Source organism: Sorex araneus, chromosome 9 (assembly GCF_027595985.1).
Source record: "Sorex araneus isolate mSorAra2 chromosome 9, mSorAra2.pri, whole genome shotgun sequence".
Lineage (NCBI taxonomy): Eukaryota > Metazoa > Chordata > Mammalia > Eulipotyphla > Soricidae > Sorex > Sorex araneus.
The window spans coordinates 45274896-45296510 of NC_073310.1; the positions used below are offsets into that span (position 1 = coordinate 45274896).

The 21615-nt window shown below is 49.1% G+C and overlaps 1 protein-coding gene across 1 annotated transcript in view; it reads left to right on the plus strand.

Annotated features, from left to right (window-relative positions):
• SUSD4 (sushi domain containing 4) overlaps positions 1 to 21615 on the plus strand; it is a 138696-nt gene that overhangs the window by 54338 nt on the left and 62743 nt on the right. Inside the window, exon 3 of the mRNA XM_004605412.2 lies at positions 21174 to 21386. Within this exon, the coding sequence (XP_004605469.1) occupies positions 21174 to 21386 (213 nt within the window). The remainder of the gene's footprint in view (positions 1 to 21173; positions 21387 to 21615) is intronic.

Below are 21615 nucleotides of genomic sequence, written 5' to 3' on the forward strand. Positions count from 1 at the left end.
GCGTGTCCCGCTCCCCTCATCTGCCAGTCCCATGCGCTGGGACTTCTCAGGCCACCCACACTTCTGACTGACTACCAATTTGGGAGTTCTGACTATCCACTCGGGTATAATTCGCTAGAATGACTCACCGGACTCAGAAAAGCACTATAATTATGACGATCGCTTAAAAAAGGAAAGGAAAGGTAGAAATCAGGGCCAGACAAAAAAGCACATCAGGCTGGGCCTGGTGGGGAGTACAGAGTAGGGTGGGGTGGTCCCCAACACAAAGCATTGGTGTCTCAAGGCCCTGGGTCCATCCCAATAAAACAAGTCCTCAAAAGGGCTGAAGAGATAATTCTGAGGATGGGTTGGTTACTATGCCTGGGGTTCGAATCCCAGGCATGGCAGATGGTCCCCCGAGACCCACCAGGAGTGATCCGTGACTGCAAAGTGAGGAGTAAGCCCCGAGCACTGCTGGGTATGGCCCACAAAACCAAAAAGAGAAAAAAAATCCAAACAGATTCCATCCTCAAATCCCAGTATCGTTCAAGGTTGTTTTGTATAAAGTTCATAAGGCTGATGAAGGGGAAATTTCCCAGCTGGACTGCAAGGAAAACGTGTTTCTTGGAGGACCTGATTTTCTCTTCACATTGTTCTGCGAAAATCAGTTTCCAAAAGTGTGTCCCAGACGTTAAGTGAAGACTTAGTCTGTGTCACCAACTGGGCTCTGAGATTTGGTGCCTCGGTTTTTGCTGTCAGGGAAAAGAGGTGGATTGACTCCTCAAAGTCTCAAGACCCACTGCACTCCCCCCTCCCCCGCCCCAGGGCCCCTAGCTACATTGTCACAAGGCCCAAAGCTCCGCCTGCTGGTCCAGCGATTGGCCGGTCCCCCTTTCAAGTCATCACATTAGCATACACTCTCCAAGGACAGCCAGGAATAGCAGGGGTACTTATTATAACAAAGTATCAGCAGCGATTTATGGGACAGAACTCCACTGAGGAGCCAGGCCAGATGCCAGCCACCTTCTGCATCCTCTGCCTGGCAGGGCACCGTTTGTGCTTTGCATCTTCCCCAGCTCTCCTTGCTCTGCGTGGCCTCTTGACCTCTGTCACCAGGTCACCCCCACTTGTCACCACATGGGAAGTAACCAGTTGACTTTTATAGTGGAGGGGCGACAGCCTGTACAGAAAGGGAACGTGTAGGTTTTCCTGAGTCTCTGAGTACCTTGCCACAGCTCTGGGGCATGTCACGACACGGCTCAGTCATGCCACCCTTGGGTCTCAGTTTACCATCTCGGTCATTGCAAAATATCATTCAACTAAAGTCTTTGTGACTTTCCAAAGCAATTACAAGTAGGTCCTTGCCTCATTTGAGGAAAGCTTGGAGAAAGGGACAGGTAACTAGAAACCCCTTTTGTTGTTGACAAAAGAAAGACCCGGGCCTGGAGCAATAGCACAGCGGGTAGGGCGTTTGCCTTGCACGCGACTGACCCGGGTTCAGTTCCCAGCATCCCATATGGTCCCCTGAGCACTGTCAAGGGTGATTCCTGAGTGCGGAACCAGTAGTAACCCCTGTGCATCACGAGGTGTGACCCAAAAAGCAAAAAAAAAAAAAAAAAGAAAAGGAAGGAAGGAAGGGAGGGAGGGAGGGAGGGAGGGAGGGAGGGAGGAAGGAAGGAAGGAAGGAAGGAAGGAAGGAAGGAAGGAAGGAAGGAAGGAAGGAAGGAAGGAAGGAAGGAAGGAAGGAAGGAAAGAAGAGACCCTGGAATCATCTATGAGGGGGTGAAGGGCATGAGTCATGGAACTGATGGGATGGCCCAGGGAGCTGGGCTTTTTTGTTTGTTTATTTGGGTTTTTTTTTGTTTTGTTTTTGCTTTTGGGGTCATGCCCGGCAATACTCAGAAGTTACTCCTGGCTCTGCACTCAGAAATTACTATATAGCATGCTGGGGATTGAACCTGCGTCGGCTGCATGCAAGGCAAACTCCCTACCCTCTGTGCTATCGCTCCAGCCTGGAGCTCTGATTTTTACCACATACTCGAACTCAGACGCCCACACAGATTCTCCCTACAGGAGTGAGTGGTTTTGTTTTGTTTTTTGTTTGTTTGTTTGTCTTGGGGCTACACGTGGCAAATGCTCAGAGGTTACTCTTTTTTTTTTTGCTTTTTGGGTCACACCCGGCACTGCACAGGGGTTATTCCTGGCTCTGCACTCAGGAATTATTCCTGCGGTGCTCAGGGAACCATATGGGATGCTGGGAATCGAACCCAGGTCAGCCGCGTGCAAGGCAAACACCCTACCGGTGTGCTATCGCTCCAGCCCCCAGGAGTGAGTGGTTTTGATGCAGACCCCCCACCCCCACCCCTTGCCACCGTCACTCCCCACCATCACCCCCCACCATCACCATCACCACTTTTCTCGTTTGGCGCAGGGTTGTGGCTGGAGCTGCTTTGCATTACCAGCCTATCCCATTTGCTAATGAAACAAACCATAGGTGTCATCAAAAATCAAATAGCTGCGCTTTATTTTCCTCCTTTCTAACTTTGAAATGACAGTGACCTCATTTGTAGGGCTGCTCCAGGTATATTGCCTGGGTCCGCAGGATCCCAGAGTCCTTAAATAGAACCAGAACTGTATGTTTGTTTGTTTGTTTTCCTGAGTGACGGTATAAAATATTTTGAGCACCGCCATTTAGGAGCTGATCCATTAGCTGAGCAAATGGAGCGCGTAGTCCGCTCGCTAATTACTATTACGTGGCAGGTGGAGGCACTTCGCAGAGCTTCTTGCTGCGACAAGAGTGAAGACATGGAAGCAGAGAATGAACTGAGTGCAGAGAAATTAGCAGACATGGCTGAGTCTTAGAGCACACGTGTATGCTGTATGGTTTTTTTGTTTGTTTTTTGGGTTTTTTTTTTTTTTGCTTTTTGGGTCACACCCAGCGATGCTCAGGGGTTATTCCTGGCTCTGCACTCAGGATTCACTGCTGATGGTGCTCAGGGGACCATATGGGATGCCGAGGATTGAACCTGGGTCGGCCGCGTGCAAGGCAAACGCCTTCCCCGATGTGCTATTGCTCCAGCCCCTGTATGGTTTTTTTGTTGTGGTTGTTGTTTTGTTTTCCCAATATGGAGAAGCAGTGGGATCAGTGTAAACCCCCTGTTTACTTAAGTCCTAAGTACAAATTTTTCTATTTCATTTTCTGACCCATAATGATAGTGCAGGCTGCGTTTTGTCAGTGGGGAAAGGCGTTCCTATTTGTGTCTATATTATAGAGGCTTGAGGCTTTTGTAAAAATTACAGGAAAGTAAACAATAGCAAAAATAAAAAAGAACAACAACCAAACTCTGAGCTTAACTCCGGGTAAAAAGTTTCTGCTTTACATTTGGTTTTGCTGTCACTGGTTTTGTGTTGTGAATGAAGAGTTTCTGTTTTGCATTTGGTTTTGCACTCACTGGTTTTGTGTCATTTAGGGGCCACACCCAGTGGTGCTCCAGGGCTGCTCTTGCCCCAGCTCCTCACTTCCAGTTTTGCTCAGGGGAATCGAATCGTTCCTGGAAAGGAACTGGGTCCCCAGAAGGCGAAACCTGACCTGCACTCACCCTGACCTTTTGAATTCATCTTAATCTAATTTATTCCTGTGTTGGATCAGTCATAGATGTCTCCTCTCCTACTGGGCTGTGTCATTTTAAGCTATAAAGTAAGGTGGGAAGCTGCAGGTGAAATTTGATTGGGAGGGGGAAACTGTTTCACAGCCCTAATTATATGATAAGTAACCAAGCTACTCAGCATCAGGGAAAACATCTGCCTGGAAAACCTCTTCTGGCCTTTCCCGTGTCCCTCTGTCCTGTGAATGCGGTTGTGGTTGCAGCTAAGATGAGAGAGAAGAATGTCGGTCTGGAGACCTGGTGGTACCTGCTCCAACCGTGTCCTGTTCACCCCTTTCCTTCCCACACCCACAGATGCCAGTGACAGCATCGTTGTGATCCGGTGTTGCAGAAATTAAGTCATTTCAGCTCGGATGTAACAGTTCATTATCAATCCCAACCAGGCGCCTCTTTTATCCTCGGCATCCATCTGTTTGTTTCCTTGCTGCCTCCCGGTGCCTGCCCCTCCCGAACGCCGTTTCTTTTCAGGCAGTCCTCTTGGGGAGGAGAGGTATAAACCACACGGGCAGCATCCTGGAAGTCAACAGCCCTTAGACATTCACGGCAGGCCTTCCGAGTCGGGTGCTGAGAGTTAATGCCGCTCCTCTGGCGGGGACGTGATGTTATTTGCAGGCGCTGCTGTGGAATCTAATACCTACCGAAGGTACCACTCTCCCGGAAGAGGACCTGGCTGTTTCCTCCCATTTCTTATCTTTGCCACCAGGAGTGGTAAATGCCACACAGGCCACGTCCCACCCCCCAGTGCAACACCCCTTAGGTCATGCAATAAAAATTGCACATGTTCCTTGTGTATAAATGTTCATTTTGCAAAGCATTCAGAAAATAAAGGCAATGGATGAAGTATAGAAAAATTTTCCATTCACCTTTAATCCCAGGTAGCGCACTTAATACTTAAAAAAGCATTAATATTTAGGTATATTTCTTTTCATATTGTTTTCTGTGCTTATTGCTCCCTTTTGTTTGCCCCCCCCCCACCAAAAATAAAAAGGGGAGGTCAAGTTGCTTTTGGTATTTTAGGATCCCCCTCGCCAGTGAATTATATGTGTATGGGGAATTATCCCTTCATCATTCATATATTCTCATTAGGAAATCTTCACAACCTAATTTTAACAATTTCTGAGCATTTCCCCATTTGAGCAGATGATCACAATTATTTGGCTTCAGATGATTGGTGTCCCAGGTGCTCCTGAGAAAGTGCTGGGTGATGGACATGTTTGCACACCTGAAATTTTTACAAAGAATTTAGTAGAATAGGGAAGTATCTGCCCCTGCAGCCAAGGCTGAAGCACTGCGATTGGGCTTATAAAAGCCCGCAGTGGGCCAGAGGCATAAGGTACAGCAGGTAAGGCATTGCTTGCCATGCAGCTGACCCAGGTTTTGTCTCTCTGGCGCCTCATATGCTCAACTGAGCATGAAGCCCGGAGCAAGCCCTGAGCAATGATGGAGGTGTCCAAAAACCAAAGGGAAAAAAAAGAACATTGCAGTTTGGGAGCTGCCGGGGTTTGTCCTACACGAAGTACACAGCCCAGACTCAACACCCTCTCTGCATGGTAGAGGGCTGTCCAGGGCCTGTCCCACCAAGGAAGAAGGTGCCTCACAAGGCACAGGGGTTTGCTGTGAAGAATGTCTGTCTCCTCCAAATATGGGGTGGGGGGAAGAATATCCGTTTCCAGCTGATCCCCACCGGGCCTCTAGAGGCCATCTCGTTATCCCAGGCACATCCTGGAACTGGAATCCTCATGCAGACCAGATGTGAGGACTCAGTGGTGTGCACCAGCTTTGATGCGGCACTTTAGAAGCAGCCTTAAGTCTTGTGAGGCGTCCAAGTCACCCATCTTTTCATGCATGAGGGAATAAGATCAGAAAACTCGGATAGTGGTTGAAGTCCTGTCAAGGGGCTATTCCAGAAGTCTCTATTTCTTTGGTGGGACACAGCTTGAAAATGACTTTTCCCTCTTGCCTGGGAGAGTAGCTGCAACCCAGGGAGTTCTGTGCATGCCAGGAATGAGGCTTGGTGTGCAGAATGAGGGGCAAGAAGTAACCACTCTTATAAATTAAAAGCAGTCTGCTGGGAGTCCCCAGTTGCATGATGAAAAGTTCTCTCATGTGTTGGCTGAGAGCAGGTAGCATGCATACATGTGACCAACCTGTGGGTCTTGCATGTGGTCAACCTGGGCTTAATCCTTGGCACCACACATGGTCCCCCAATCAATGCCAGGGATGATCCCTGAGCACTAAACAAAGAGTAAGCCTGGAACAATGTGGGGTGTGCCCTCTCCCAAGCAAAAAGTTCTGTCATGCTGCGCGTGTGTGTGTGTGTGTGTGTGTGTGTGTGTGCATGTGCGTGTGCGTGTGCATCCTCATAGGAGACTTACTTGAAAGGCTCCTCCAAGCCCATCACTGGACCACCCCAGCCTACTGGGCCCTTGGTGCCAGCAGGAAAGGCACTGGGGCCTTTGCTGCATCTTGGGTTTCATGGGACTCCAGCCAGTTTCTTGAGCCCTGAACTTCTGGGCCTGTCATGCTCACTCCTGATCACTGCAGCACCCCCAAGGTCAGGCATCACTCTCGGCCCAGCTCTGGGGACCCTCAAACAGCGCCCCTTCCCTCCTCCTATCCCTGAATAGACTCTTTAGAGCCTCCATCCTCTCTGAGTCTGTCCCTTTCTCTGCTTCTCCTGGACTCAGCTCCCATCTGCTAGCAGGGACAGGGGGTGGTGAATCGCTGGGCGGCAGGAGCGCAAGGTCTGAAGGGAATACTGGGTGCTGGTCAGGGGGAGGAGGCTGGTCTGCAGGCCGTGGGGAAGCACTGGTGCTGGCCTACCTCTGAATCTCCTGTTTGACTTTGAAGCCTTGTTGGTTGGTCGTAGAAGGGATTTTTTTTTCAGGTCATACCGTGCTCGGCTCTGAGATGATTTGTTGCAAGAGGGAGAAAACCAGCCCAGCTCTCTTCGTATCTGGAGAAATATATTCTCCCATTTTTATAGTCAGAAAAAAATGGCAGGTGCCAGGGAATCTGGAGTGGATATACATAGTTGCCCTCGTTTAGAAGGAATCTTCGTCACAGCCGGATTCCTACACACTTTTCCAGAGGTCTGTGTTGGCCGTGGGCTGTAGGTCTCGTCACAGCACGATTCCCATTTCATCCAGCAAGGGGCACAGTCGCCGTCCTCACTGATGTTTGCTTTGCTGCTCCTGAAGTGGAATGAAACCTGGATGAAAAGTCTGGAACCCGTGTTCTCGTCCTTGCCCACACTCAGAGCTGTGTGAGCTGGAACGGCTTAAACTCTTAGGTCTCCGATGTCTGAGCAATAAACCGGGAGCAATTATTAAAGTAATATCTAAGATTCCTTCTAGCAACAATCGTCTGCAGTTTCTAATTGGCAGATGAGTTTCCGTTATGTATGTATGCATATTGTTTCTAGCTTGGGACATATGTTTATGAAGATCCCTTTGACCTGGGCCAGAGCAGCAGTACAACAGCTGAGGCGTTTGCCCTTCCTGTTTGCTTTGCATGTGACTGACCCAGGTTCTATCTCCAGATAGAACCCAGGTTATATCACTCCTGATCAAAAAAAAAAAGGCGGAGAATGAGGAGAGGGCAATGGGGGGGAAGAGGAAGAGGAAAAGGAAGGAGAGGAGGAGGAGAGGGGGGAAGAAGAAGAAGAGCAGGAGGAAGGTGGAGGAGGAGGAGGAGGAAAAGGAGGAAGATCCTTTGACTTCACTTTTTTTAAATTTTATTTTATTGAATCACCGTAACAAAAGTTACAAAGCTTTCAGGTTTAAGTCTCAGTCATATAATGATTAAATCTTCATCCCTTCACCAGTGCACCTATTCCCCCACCAAGAACCCCAATATAACCCCCTCCCACTCCCCACCCCCCCTCCCCCGTACCTGAGATGGCCAATGATCTTCACTTTATTCTCTCTATACTTTGGATACATTCAATATTTCAACAGAGAACTGATGATTATTATTTGGAATTTTCCCCCAACAGTCAAACCTGCTGAAAAGGCATCATTTGATAGTTTGTTTTTCATTGCTGAGAATGAAGATTATAGGAGCTCGAGCGGCTGCAAGAGCGGCCGCGCAGTTTGGGATTTCTGTTGTTTTAGCTCAGTTTACAGTCTAGATGCATTTCTATAAGTCTCTGGGTGCCAAAACGGGTCTTTAAGGAGCAGAGGGGTCATGTCATGCTCCAGATCTCATCTGGGACTTCACTTTTTAAGGGAGATAGTGCTCTGTATTTGAAGTGATGCAGAGTGGGGAGGCTTGGTATTTAAAATAAGTGTTGAGCTAAGTGGCTCCCGAACACCGGGTGAAGGCTTCGCTGGCAGGGACCCTGGTTGCTGCTCCTTGAGCAGCTCGGAGCTCGGACTGGAGGCCGAACTCACATGCCCGGACTGACATCTGGGCAGGCTTCTTCAGGTGACTTGGCGGGGGTGATGGCAGAAGGAAGTTCTGCAGTGAATCATCTTAAAAACAAACCAACTGGGACCAGGAGATAGTCCAGTGGGTAGGGCACATGCCAAACATGCCTCTGACCCTGGCATGCACACGGTCTCCCGAGCACCACGGGGTGCAGCCATGGAGACCCTGAGCACTGCTGATGTGGCACTGCATGGCCTGAGCGCTTGGCATTTTCGGACCCTTGCTTTGAACCATGGGCAGAGCTGGCAGAGAATTGCAGGAGAGCCCTGCCCCTCCCCCAATACGCTTATAAACAGGGCCCGATCTTACACGGCGTGTATGAGGTCTGCTGCCCACCCCAAAAGGCCCGTAGTATCTTTTCCACCTTTCCTTTCACTCAGGATGGCTCTTGCCCCCAGTCCCCCACGCTCTGAAAAACTCTCAGTGGCCCGTGAGCACGTGCGGAGAGAGTCACAGCTGACAGATGATCTGGACTTTGGCGAAGGATCCTCCGGGGCTGGGGGAGCGCTCATATTTCTGCGCACATCGCATTCGCACTGGTGCTAGTAACAGTTGGATTTCCATAAAGCGGCTGTGAGCAGGAGTCCTGTCGCGCCCCGATGGCTCTCCCGGGGCGGCTGCAGCATGAACGAGATGGTGTCTGGGAGACCCTTTGTCAGCCGCACGGCTGTGTGCAGGGGGACGGCAGTGCCAGTGTTGCTCAGAAGCTCTTGCTCACAGGGAAAACAAAAGGGAATTTTGATGTTTTTTAAAAGAACAAATAGCCGGAGGCATTTAGAAAATTCATTCCAGTTTCTCTTTTTTTAAAAAAGACTTTTTGGAGATACTGTGAGATACAGTACTGTTAATGATAATTTCATGTATCATCCCAGTACCCCCCCACCCCGACCAGGGTGCCCCCTTCCGCCCACCCAGGTCCCAAAGGCGCTTCCATTCAAGGCTGCTCTGCTTGCTCTTGGAGAAGTTGTTACCAATTTTTATTTAGAAGAGACTAGAAATCATGGGACTGAGCTGTGGGGAGGGGTCTGGAAACCTCTTCAATGGTCTCTTTTAGGGAAAATATTAAAATTCAGACAGATCAAATGACCTGTCCAGGTGTCACTTAGCTAGAGGGGCAGGCAATGACTTTACCCTCATCAGATATTATAGGGATTTGATTGCAAACCAAAAAAAAAAAAAAGGAAAGAGCCACGTATTTAAGTGGGTCCATCCATTTTTCATTTTCTCCATGCCTTCTCAAATGTTTTGTCAGGTGATCATCCTGGAATATCTATCAACTGTGGTTTTTTTTTTTTTTGACCACCTCTTCCTGTGTATGGAAGAAATTATCCTATTTTTCTGATGAATAGTTTCTGTGCTTGCAATATTTCAAAGACATAAAGGTTTATTCTGGTGTTCTTCCCCCCCCCCCACCTCCCATGTTATAATATCACGGTCTGGAGTAATATTGTTATGTGGCTGGGCATGCTTTTATGGCACAGTATCATGAGACCAGAGTGAGAATCACATTATGAGTTAGCATTGTTATCAGTTTTATTGGAGCTGAAACTGAGTGAAAGGATTTAGGAATAATTGGGTAATCAAAGTGAATTAAATCAAGAGGGGGAAAATATCAGTTCTGGCATCAAATGGGAGATGCGATGACTTCCACATCTGTGGTCTTTATCCATTTTAATCAAGTCTAAATTATGCTATTAAGACGTATTTTTGCTACATTTACTTGCGCAGACATGACAGGCTTTATATTCATCTCTGGATAATTCTTGAAACATTAAAACATCCTCACTAGTTCTAGAGAGAAGTTACCTAACTTGATTATCATCCAGATACTCTTGAGTTACCTTGATGTATTTTTAACTATGGGTGCAGAAGAGTCTACGTAATGGAATCTAGAATACGGAGACTTCCACCTCCATAGACAAGTCTGTATCTCCCAATTTATTGTTGTGTCTTTTAAAAACTAGGTTTAAGTGGTGTCTTGTTAGAATAAATTTGCTGTAATAGATAGTATGGAGTGTTACTGGTATGGCAGAAATAACTACTCTAGTAACTAGCCCGGCTTGCTGGCTGGTGTTTGCTGAATTTCCCAGGAGACGCTGCCTTTGCAGTGAAGAGCCTGTTGAGCCTAATAAACAGGAACAGTGATCAGCTTCCTCCTCTGTTTTTCCTCCCCAGATACTTCTTAAATATGTAAAGTGAGAATACACTGAGTTATGGAATCACATTGAACTGAGTTCCCAAACAAAACTCATTTAGAAATCTGTTGAGTCCTCCGTTGAAATATTTTGTGGTTTTTTGGAAAAAGCGCCTGAATATTTTCTCTTGTTCTGAGCCCTTTTCCCATAAAACTTAGATGTTTTCTCCTTTTTGGGTTTGGTTTTGACTCCCTGACACCCAGAAACCTATACATCTGATGCCTAAAGTGGGCAGAACCAGGGATGGGTGGGTGGGGATTTGTGTTCCCCAACTCAGAGAGCCCCAGGGAGGGCTTTGGTGCAGAGCCCAGAGCTGTTTGAACATAGCCACCCTCAGATTTCCCTTCCACCTTAGCCCCGTCATTGAAAAAACCCAGTTCAGTTCTCTGGAGGTATGTGTGGTACTCCTGACTGCCTTTTGTATGGCTTGTTTGGCTCCCAAAGAGTTCCAGAAGTATTGGTAGAGAGAAGTGGGTGCCCTGGTGATGGGTGTGGTGTGAAAAGGATCTGTGCATGAAACTACCACTAACAGGATTATAAATCATAGTACCTCCATAAAGATTTTTATTTTAGTTTTGTAAATTGAATCACTGTGAGCAACACAGTCACAAAGTTGGTTTTGATTTGGTTTCAGTCATGCAATAGTCTACCAACACCCATCCCTTTACCAGTGTACATTTCTCACCTCTCATGTCCCCAGTTTTGCTCACCCCCCCGCACACACACAATAATATTTTTTAATCCAGAAATAGAGCTAGAGAGATAGTACAGTAGGTAAGGCCCTTGTGTTGTCAGCAGCTGATGCAGGATTGATCCCGGCACCACATATGGTCCCCCAAGCACCCAGAAGAATGACTCCTGAGCAGAGCCAGGAGTAAGCTCTGAGAACAACTGGGTGTGACTCAACTCCCCATTCCACGCACGAGCGCGCGCGCGCACACACACACACACACACACACACACAAAGAATTCTAGACATATTTGCTGTTTGTTCAGTAGTCACTTAGATTTGGGTGAAGTGTTTTGTTTGCTTTGTTTTGGGGTCACTTCTGGCAGTGCTCAGGGGCCATTCACGATAGTGCTCAGGAGAGCATACAGCCAGGCAGCCAGGGCTTGAGCCCAGGGCTCCCCCGTACAAAGTGTGGGGCCCAGTCCTTGTCTTCTGCCCAGCTCAATACTCACTTAACTTGGGGCAAATTAGGACACACTAGAAACTGGAATATTTTCAGAAAGTAGGTGACTCCAAAAATGAAAAGATTGCCTTCTGGTGCTGCTGTGTGTTTGGGAACAGGGAACTGGTTGAATATCAGTAACACAACTGCTTACATCCACTTATCCCAAGCGTGCCCATCAGTGCGTCATGTATTTGCTCACTTACATTTTACAAGAGCCCCAGAGGTCTGTGTTGTGCTTATCTTCCCGTTATCTCTGTGGAGAAGCCATGGAAAGCTGAGGCACTCAGCCAAGGTTACCCAACTGGAAGCCAGCAGTCAGCACTTGGGAGTGCGTCTCGCCCTGGAACCAGGGTCCTGGGGTGCTGCATTCCTGAGAGCTACTCTTCCAGATAGCCTGACAACACTGGGCCCGGCCTGGCACCTCTGTTTTATTCATTTCTGAAAGGTGCTGCTTGAGACTCTCGGCGGCTTTCCCAGCCTCGTCTGGGCGCAGAACTCTGAGTCCTGGGAGTGCTCCTCAGGCATCCTCACTCCCGTGGCTCCTGGGGCGACCGCCTGTCCCATCTCCCATTTGTTGCTCTCTCCTCCCTTACTGTTGTTGATCCAGCTTATGCAGAACTAGAAGAGAATTTACCATCTCCTTTTCTTCTCCTCATGCTTCCTCCTTCTCCTCCTCCTCTTTCTCCTCCTCCTACTCCTCTCCCCCAACTTCCTTTGAAAAGATAAAACCAAAGAGCTGACATTTTGTCCAACGAGATTCAGTTATAAATAATTTTTTAAGAAAGCAAACCACATACACACATTGATTTTCATTGTGATTTAGTTTATTTGGTTTTGGAGCCACACCTGGTAGTACTCAGGGCTTACTCCTGGATCTGTGCTTAGGGATCATTCCTGGCAGGCTTGGGGGACCATATAGGCTGCCAGGGAATCAAACCTGGGTCAGCCATGTGCAAGGAAAGTGCCATACCCACTGTCCTATCTCTCTGACTCCTTCGTTGCGATTTTCACAGCCCATCTGTGTTGCCTGCTGGGAAGGTTCTACCTTGCCCCACCCTGGCTTTTTCTAGATGCTTCTTTAGCATTGTGGAGGTGGATTTCCTGCCTCTTCCACTTAGGACAATTGGAGAAGCCTTGGACCATCTAATTTCCTCGCTTGGGCAGCCCCTAACCACTTTGTCAGTGTTGGAGGTGGAAGGTGGAGAATCTGATGGCTGGGCCTGACCTTGGCTCAGGATGGACTTCCAGACTGTTGAAATTCTTTAGAATCTTGGGCTCAGTGGAGCATTCTAGCACTGATGGGACACTTGGGTGCAAAACCAGGACCCCCTGATGGTTTCGGGGGCAGAGCCAGGACCAGCCCAAATGCTCTGTTGGTTTTGAGGCGGTGAGCTTCCAGCCTGCAAGAAGTGCAGTGTTTTCAGAACCTCCACAGCCAGGGGCACTGTGTGAGGGAATTGGTCTGTTTGCCATCTCAGATAGGTTTTGCCAGCTGTGATGTCAGGAGCATTGCTGCTTTCTGTGATTTTGCTGTTGATGCCTCGATGCAGTTCAACTCATTTCTGGAATTAGACAAGCTGTCAGTACATGTGTTGATTTTTTTTTTTTTTACCATTTTGGGCTAACACCTGATGGTGCTCAGGGCTTGCTCCTGGCTCTGTACTCAGGGCTCATTCTTGGTATTGTTCAAAGAAACATATATGGTCCCGGAAATCAGGCCTGGATCAACTTCGTGCAAAGCAAACACCTTTCCGGTATTGTCATTGGCCCTTATATGTGTTCATTTAAAGAAATAAAGTTAAGGTAGTTCTATAAGTGAGGTATTTGGGTGGCGGGGGTGGGGAATTTTATTTTGCTTTGTTTTGTTTTTAACACCTCAGGCTTACTCCAGGTTCTATATTCAAGGATCACTCCTGGTGGCATCAGGGGTGCTAGGGATTGAACCTAGGCCAACTGCATGCAAGGCAAGTGCCCTCACCACTGTACTATCACTCTGGTCCTGAGGAAGGTATTTTTGAGAGGGTTCGCAAGCTCAGGGTGGCAAGTGATAACATGTGATTGGCTATCAGATGGTCAGGGCTCTCTCCAGAGATCAGGAGGACCTGTCTGACTTGCTCTAGTACGGTACTGTGCCGCAACAAGCCTGGGTGACTAAGCATTCAGAGTGTTTTAGATAGCATGGCTTTATTTATTAATTTTTTTCTTGATTTGATTTGAAGTGTCACAGAAAGAGTTCTGTTCTGCGATAAAGGCTAATTGGAACACAGGGATGTTTGACCAGAGAGATGGTTTACACGGCTGTCTATTGCTGGAGGTGAGCGGGAGGTAGACTTCAGTGCAGGAAATCAGAAGCTGGAATTGGAATGCTCAGGTCTAAAAGTCCTCCGGGACTTTCTCGAGCTCATCACATCTCCCTCCCATTATTCTTTCCCCGCTGAGGGCAGGATGCCCTCGAGCCTCGACAATAGTATGCACTCGAATTCGAGGACCAGTTCTGTGTCATGCAGCCTGTATCTGCAGTTAGGCTGTGAGCTTAAGAACCTCTTTTTGTCACTGGCAATGTTCTACCAAAGTACACAATGGTCAGAGGAGAGTGGCAGGCTGTCGCTCTGGATTCTTGGATGTCTTAGGGGGAAGAGAAAGGTCGTCCCCGATCATCCTGCTGAGACCCTGCGGGGTGGTGTCAGCTTGTGGGGGAGCCGTGGGAATTGCTGCCCTGTGAAATCATGAAAACACTTCGATGTTGCTGTTTGCTCAGTCCTGTCCTGGCAGGACACAGATTCTTTCCCAGCACAGTCATGCAGGTTGGGTCACTGGCACACATGAAACATGGCAGAAAGGGCTCAGTGTAGACAGTGTTGAAAGTGGCATGGGGTACTGGATTGTGAGTTGGAAGACCAGGATTGAGCCCCACTCCACCATCCACCTTCATCATGCGCGGACTGGCATTGTGCTCACTCCAGGGTTTGGTGGGGAGACAAGGGCTCAGACGAGATGCTCTCCCAGGTGGGTTGAATGTCAACTGTGCGAGACTGACAGTGAGGATGAGGCGAGGGGCAACGATGGGGGGCGGGGCGCTCATGACTCAGAGTGTGCCAACTTCAGCTGGAGTGCCCTTTGCTTACTGGCCCCAGGATCCTCTCACTAAATGAATGAATAAAAGATCAATTTTGGGTCTATATCCTCTTTCTTCCCCCAAAGACTCATACGGCAGTTTATGGGGAAATGGAAACCCGCCCTAGTCCTAAATTGATTTGGATACATTTGATACACTCTTCCTTTCTGGAATATGACTTTTCAGTTATAATAAGCCAAAAGATTGCTTTTCACACCTCTTTCATTTTTATGATTGTTTTCAAAGACTTCTTATGTTGCTCACAGTAAAACTGTCTGGTCGATTTCTACGAGCTCAAAATGAACCAAATCTGAAGTATTAAGGCCTTATAATGAGACTTGGGGGTTGGCACCTTGTCTTTTCTTTTTCTTTTCCTTCTCTTTCCCCTTTCCCCTTTCCCTTTCCCCTCCCTTCCCTCCCTTTCCCTCCCTTCCCTCCCCCTCCCTTCTTTTCCCTCATCATGGTTTACTGTCTGTCACTGTCATCCCCTTGCTCACAGATCTGCTCGAGCAGGCACCAGTAACGTCCCCATTGTGAGACTTGTTGTTACTGTTTTTGGCATATCCAATATGCCACGGGTAGCTTGCCAGGCTCTGTCCTGCGGGTGGGATACTCTCGGTAGCTTGCCAGGCTCTCCAAGAGGGGCAGAGGAATCGAACTATGGCCATACCACCCTGAACGTGCCCGACCTCATCTGATGGTTTACTATAATGCTAATATTAATATTTTAGAACTATAAAGACCTGCACCTTTCCCCACACACCACTGTCTAAATCTGTTCTTGTCCCCACCCCTCTTCCTTAGCAGACTCAGTTTTATAGGCTGATGCTCAGGGTCTGTTATTGACTATTGTTTATTTCTTTGCAGTGTTTCTTTGTATTCCACATATGAGAGAGAACATTCTGTAGTTGTCCTCCTTTTGATTCACTTAGCATGGTATATCTACCTCCATCCAAGTTGCATGAATTGCAGGATTTTATCTCTTTTTATAGCTTAGTAGTATTTCATTGTATTTACGTACTACATTTATGTACTCATTCAACAGAACCTGGCAAGCTACCCGTGGCGTATTCAATATGCCAAAAACAGTAACAAGTCTCACATTGGAAACGTTACTGGTCCAGTTACTGGTCCAGCAAATCAATGAACAACAAGACGACAGTGCTACTTATGCATTGTTGGCCTCTTGGAAGATTTGCAGGTCTTGCCTATTGAAAGCAACACTGCAGTAAACATAGGAGTACAAATATCTTTTCAAATTAATGTTTTTTTTCCCCCGCTCAGGTGATTGATGCCCGAAGTGGATCATGGGATCATATGGAAGCTCTTTTCTTTAATTTTTTTGAGATGTCTCATACTCTTCTTCCCTAGAGCCAGATGACATTCCCACTAACAGACAGTGAGGATTCTTTTGCTACCACATCCTTGCTAACACTGGTTGTTTCTGGAATTTTTGAGTTGACCATTCTTTCGGGTGTGAGCTTAGATCTCATTGTCATTTTGATTTGCATTTACCAAATAATAAATGATGAACACTTTCTTTAAAAATATTTTAATTATAATTATTTTTCAGCTGAGGCTCCATGGTTCACAAAGTTATTCATGATTGAGTTTCAGGCGTACAATGTTTCAGCACCAAGCACTTCACCAGTGCCCACTTCCATCCCCAAGTGTCCCCAGTTTCCCTCTCAATGCTCCATCCTGCCTCTGTCTATTAGGGTCCACTATTTGAACACAAGACACCTCGAGGAGTTCAAAAATTTTATTAAAGAGAGTTGTTACAAACTGACTGGCCAGGGCCTCACCGCACAGAAAATACAACCCCCTCCAACCACAGGGCAAGGTTTAAGTAGCCTAAGATCATATCCCTGGCTGCCCACATTGTTCTTTCTCCCTAACTGACCTGTAAGCTGATTGGTTAATACCGCCTTTGGGTGCCCCTTTGTTCTGACTCACCACTAGTTTCCCTCTTTTGCTGATTAGCACTGCATCACTGTCATCCCTTTGTTCATCAATTTGCTTGAGTGGGCACCAGTAATGTCTCCATTGTGAGACTTGTTGTTACTGTTTTTGGCATATCGAATATGCCACGGGTAGCTTGCCAGGCTCTACCAGGCGGGCTGGATACTCTCAGTAGCTTGCCGGTCTCTCCAAGAGGGACGAAGAAATTGAACCCGGGTCGGCCGTGTGCAAGGCAAACGCCCTACCCACTATGCTATCGCTTCAGCCCTTTTTGCTGATTGACTAGCATTATTTGCAAGTATTGAAAATTCTGTTTGTTCTGCTCCTTCTTCCAAGATGTCATCTCGGATTCATGCCCAGTTCAGCCATCAACTACATAATTATACAGAATAGCAAAATGGCTACTCACAACTAAAATGACTGCACTTTGGTTCACGTGGTCCATGGGTAAGGCTCGGCCAAAGTATGTGGAGAGCGGCTGTGAGCACAGCAGCAGTAGAGTTCTGGAGGTTTCCGACTGCCAGGGCTGGGTCCCTTGGGGTGGAGAGGGGTCTCACTCACCAGCTCTGGGGCACCCCAGATGTCATTCATTCTTTAAGGTGGTTGATTCACTTTAGGAAGACTTAATACATCTGTATATGCAAGGGAAAAACAAAAGCAGTGGGATCTCGCGTGCACGCACTCCCATTATTTTATACTGTAACAGAGGCTGAGCAATCCCAAGTCCACAAGAGATCCAGTTGCATGAGCCAGCTTGAATTCCAAGGTCTGAGACCCAGAAAAGCCTGAGTCTGAAGGCAGAAGACCAATGTTCCCACTTTGAAGATAGATGAAAACTTGGTTCTTACTCAAGCGTTCATCCGGCTGAGTCCTTCAAAGGACAAAGCCCACCCCCCCTCCGAGAGAAGACAGTGTTTTTCTTGCAGTACCAGCTCTAACGTTCACCTCAGCTAACCTCAGCTAAGTCTCATCCTCAAGTGGACACATCCACCATTCCATGTGGACCCATATAACCAGTCAGGATGACAGGCAATGCCCCCACAGAAATGATCTCGCTCCTATGATAGCTGTAGTCTCAACAGAGTTTTCGAGAAGGGGGATCACCACATTTGAGGAACTTCATGCAATGGAATATTTTCCGGTCTTCCCTCTTTCCCACAAAGGAGATGTGCTGGCAAATCATTTTCTGGGCTTTTCACTGTTCTCCACGCGGTTGCTGCTCAATTCCAAACCTTGAGCAGCAACCTTGAGCAGAATTTGAAATCGGGGAAGGGAGTTGTTGAGGCAGGGTTCTAGAGGAGGCGCTCATTTGGACTCATCTGTTCCTTCGTGGCCATTCCAGCATGACTCTGCTTCCTGCTTCCGTGGGAGGCAAGTGCCTCCTGCAGGGTTTGCACCCCCTTCCTACACTCAGGTGAAGGAAACTCATCCTTGATGACTCTTTTTTTTTTTTTTTTGGTGGTGGCAGGGCTTCACACCCATTGTTGCCAGGGTTTTACTTCTGACTTTGTGCTAAGGAGACCATATGTGGTGCCAGGATGAAAGCGGGGCCAGCTGCTTACAAGCTAAGTGCTTCACCTTGTCCTATCTCTGGCCCTCAGAGGCATCTCTTTTACTGCCCTAACTCCTCCCTCCTCTGCTCAGCTACCAGTTGGTATGATTCTGTGGCCTTTGTGTTTGCTTCTGGTTTGGGAGCCACACCTGGTGGTTCTCAGGGCTCACTCCCAACTCTGCACTCAGGGTTCACTCCTATTGGTGCTCTTGGGGAACCCTCAGGGTGCTGGGGGACAAACCTGGGTCAGCTGCTTGCGAGGCAGAAGCCCTGCCCGCTGTCCTGATTCCGTGGCCTTAATGTCTCCGGAGCCTCTCTGTTCCCTGGCTCCCACTGTATTTCTGATGCCACACTTCACAGTAAACCTGACATTCACAGTTCTCCGATGCTGGACCTTCCTTTAGAAAGATGCTGGGCAGCTTTGAGGTCACCCTGCCTCCTGACTCCCCACCCCAGGGAGAGCCCAGGTCTGTCGGCTTTCACATCTGCAGGGACTTCTGGACTGAAGCAGTGGCCTGGGTGGCATTTTGCACCCGTCCTCTTTCCTGCCTGGACAGTACCAATCACTCCTCTGTGTAGGTGCCTGAGGCCAGAGGTGCAAAAGAGCCGATCTGATCACCACCATGTCCCTGTGCAAGTCTCAATTCCAAATGCTGGGCTGACTCCCACCGCCTCCCAGGGACCTGCCTTCGTCTCTCTCCCCTCCTTCACTCGGGGCTCTGCCCTCAGCCAGCACCCTGCTTTTCTCGTGTAGAGGTTCTGATGGGCTCCCAGCAGGAGGGAGAGGATGTCCTTCTCCTACTCAGGAACCGAAATGTCCAGACCACTCACGCTTCTGGTACGTTTCTGTGCACATCTGCTTCGAGTCATGCCAGGCTGAGACAGGGTCGTGCTTGCCGCCGCGGCTCACTCGGCATGTGAGGACTGTAATAGGTACCTGTCTAAAGGATCCGCCCCAAGAGCCCCGGGCTCGGGAGGAAACCCTCGACATCTGTCACTGAGGAAGCACTCAGTGCCATAGTCCTCCTGATACTCAAACCAGCAGAGCCGTGACCTGCCGCTGCTTGAGCATCCTGCCCCCCACCCACCATGGGACTGATCCCCCTCGGTGATGTCAGGATGGCAGGTGCAGGAGGAGGGATGAGACTGGGCGGATGAGACCATGGGTTGGTCTGGTCTCAGCCCTGCTCCTGCTGGCACAGTTGGGTTGGGGCAGATAGAGAATATCCAAACAGCGGGTTTGGTTATTCTTGCCTCACTGCCCCATCTCACTGGTGTCAGCCCTGCCTGGGAGCAATGTGGGGTGCAGACTGTACCGCTGAACTTCCTCCTGACTTCCCTCCTAGCACAGCGCCTTGGCCTTCTGCTCAGTGGGCACCTCACCCACATCTCTGGGTCTCCTTTGTGCCACCCAGAGCTGCGTGGCTTCCAGCACAGCACCCTCCCTCCCCCACTCAGGGGGTCCAGTGTCAGGGGACAGTTTGGGAAGGGCTATAGGTGAGTCATCTGTGGGCATGGCCAATTTGGGCTGGGGGACTCATAATTTCAAATGGAGGTACAGATAGTCAGTGAAGCACAAGGAAGTCTGAGAACAGAAATGAGAAAACGGCCATCTGGAGTGACAGAAAGGAAGAGTATGGTAGGTGAAATAAAAATAGCTCAATAGGGGCTGGAGCAATAGCACAGCGGGTAGGGTGTTTATCTTGCATGCAGCTGACCCAGGTTCGATTCCCAGCATCCCATATGGTCCCCCGAGCACCACCAGGAGTAATCCCTGAGCATCGCCGAGTGTGACCCAAAAAAGAAAAATAAAACGCAATAGAAGAGAAGAGAATAACAGCAGCTCGAGGACAAAATCAGTGAGCTCCAGGATGAGATGCAGGAAGCCTATAGAAAACAGTAGATGAAAGGAGGAACAGTCTGGAAAGGAAAGGAATGAGTCACACGCCCGAGAACTACGGGATGAGTCCAAGAGCTGGGCAGAGGCACACGGCCAGAGGGCTTCTGCAAGCTCAGGTCTCTAGGGAGCACCCTGAAGCTCAGGGACTGCAGTCCGGGCCTCACTGGGGAGCCAGGGGACTCGCCAGAAGCCCCAGTGTACTGTCCTCGGGGTCCAGGGTGAACTGAACCAGCAGAGTCGGTTCTTGTTGCCTCACTGCCCCGTCTGGATGGTGTCAGCCCTACCTGGCACACGTGGCAAGGGTCTGCCTTCATCCCGGCAACAGGGTGTCACCTTCTCGCCAGCATCCTGACAGTTGTCAAGAGGGACCTGGCACTGAACTCGACCTTTCACCTCCTACCCGCCACACGGCATGGGTCTCCTGACAGTCTGTGGGGCTCCACACTGGCCCTCTTCTGCTTTTCTGGGTCACCCCGACATGCCTCCAGCTCCCCTGTCAACATGCCTCTCCCTCAGCACGCATCCACAGAGCACTGTCTCTGCAGGCCGCAGGGGTGGGAGTCACCAGACCTGTCAGACATGGCTGCAGGGCTGTGCCCATGTTACAGGGGTGATGCCACAGAGAGGAGGGGCTGAAGCACAACACGCCAGAGCAGAGACCTGGGCTAAGCCTGGTAGAGGGGGATGAAGGCGGGAGAGGAGGTGGGAGGGGAGATGTTCCCAGCATGCCTTTCGCACACGCTCACTTGCTACCCCCAACTATGGCCTGCTCGCTCCTAGCCCCCACCAGTTGCTGGAGCAGGTCTCCGGTCAGAGCACTGTCTGTGTCCACCAAGTTCTGTCTGCCGAAACCTTATCCACGGAGTCCATCCACTGCGCCCCTCACCCCTTGGTCTCTGCACTTGGGCTTTGTATTCTGTTGGTGCTTTTCTTTCCCTCCACTCTCTACTCCTGTAACCTCCTTGAAGGGCTCCTTCGGCCATGGAATTAAAAGCTAACGAGCTTCATTCTCAGCAGAAAGCAAAAGAGCGGAGTGCAATGTGGCCCGGAATGTTGATTGCCATGGCTTGGTTGTGGGCATGGTCCAGTGGTCTGTGGGGCTAATCGTGTTTACAGGATCTGGGACCTGCTGCTAAGGAAGACCCAGGGCACTAGAAGAATCAATTCAGAGACCCCTTCTCTTCTCTCTGTCAATATAGGGTTCGACGACCTTGAGGTGTGTGCGGATCCAGGCATCCCGGAGAATGGCATCCGCACTCCCAGTGCAGGAGTGTTCTTTGAAAGCTCTGTCACCCGATTCCACTGCCAGGACGGATTCAAGCTGAAGGGATCGACCAAGAGACTGTGTATGAAACATCTCAATGGAAGCCTAGGCTGGATCCCAAGTGAGAAGCCCGTTTGTGTGCAAGAAGGTAAAGTGCTCACATCCCCTCCACCCCACCCTGCCCCATCTGATGTCGCTGGGTGGCAGGGGGATGTGCACAGCCTCAGCCCAGGCTGTGTGTGCCCAAGAGGGCCACCCAGGGCTGCTCTCAGTGCTTCTGGGAGAACCCCCGCGACTGATAGAGAAGCAGCAGAGAGTGATCGAGGCTGAGGTCAGAGATCCATGCAGCTCAGCTTTAGAAATCATTGTCTTCTCTC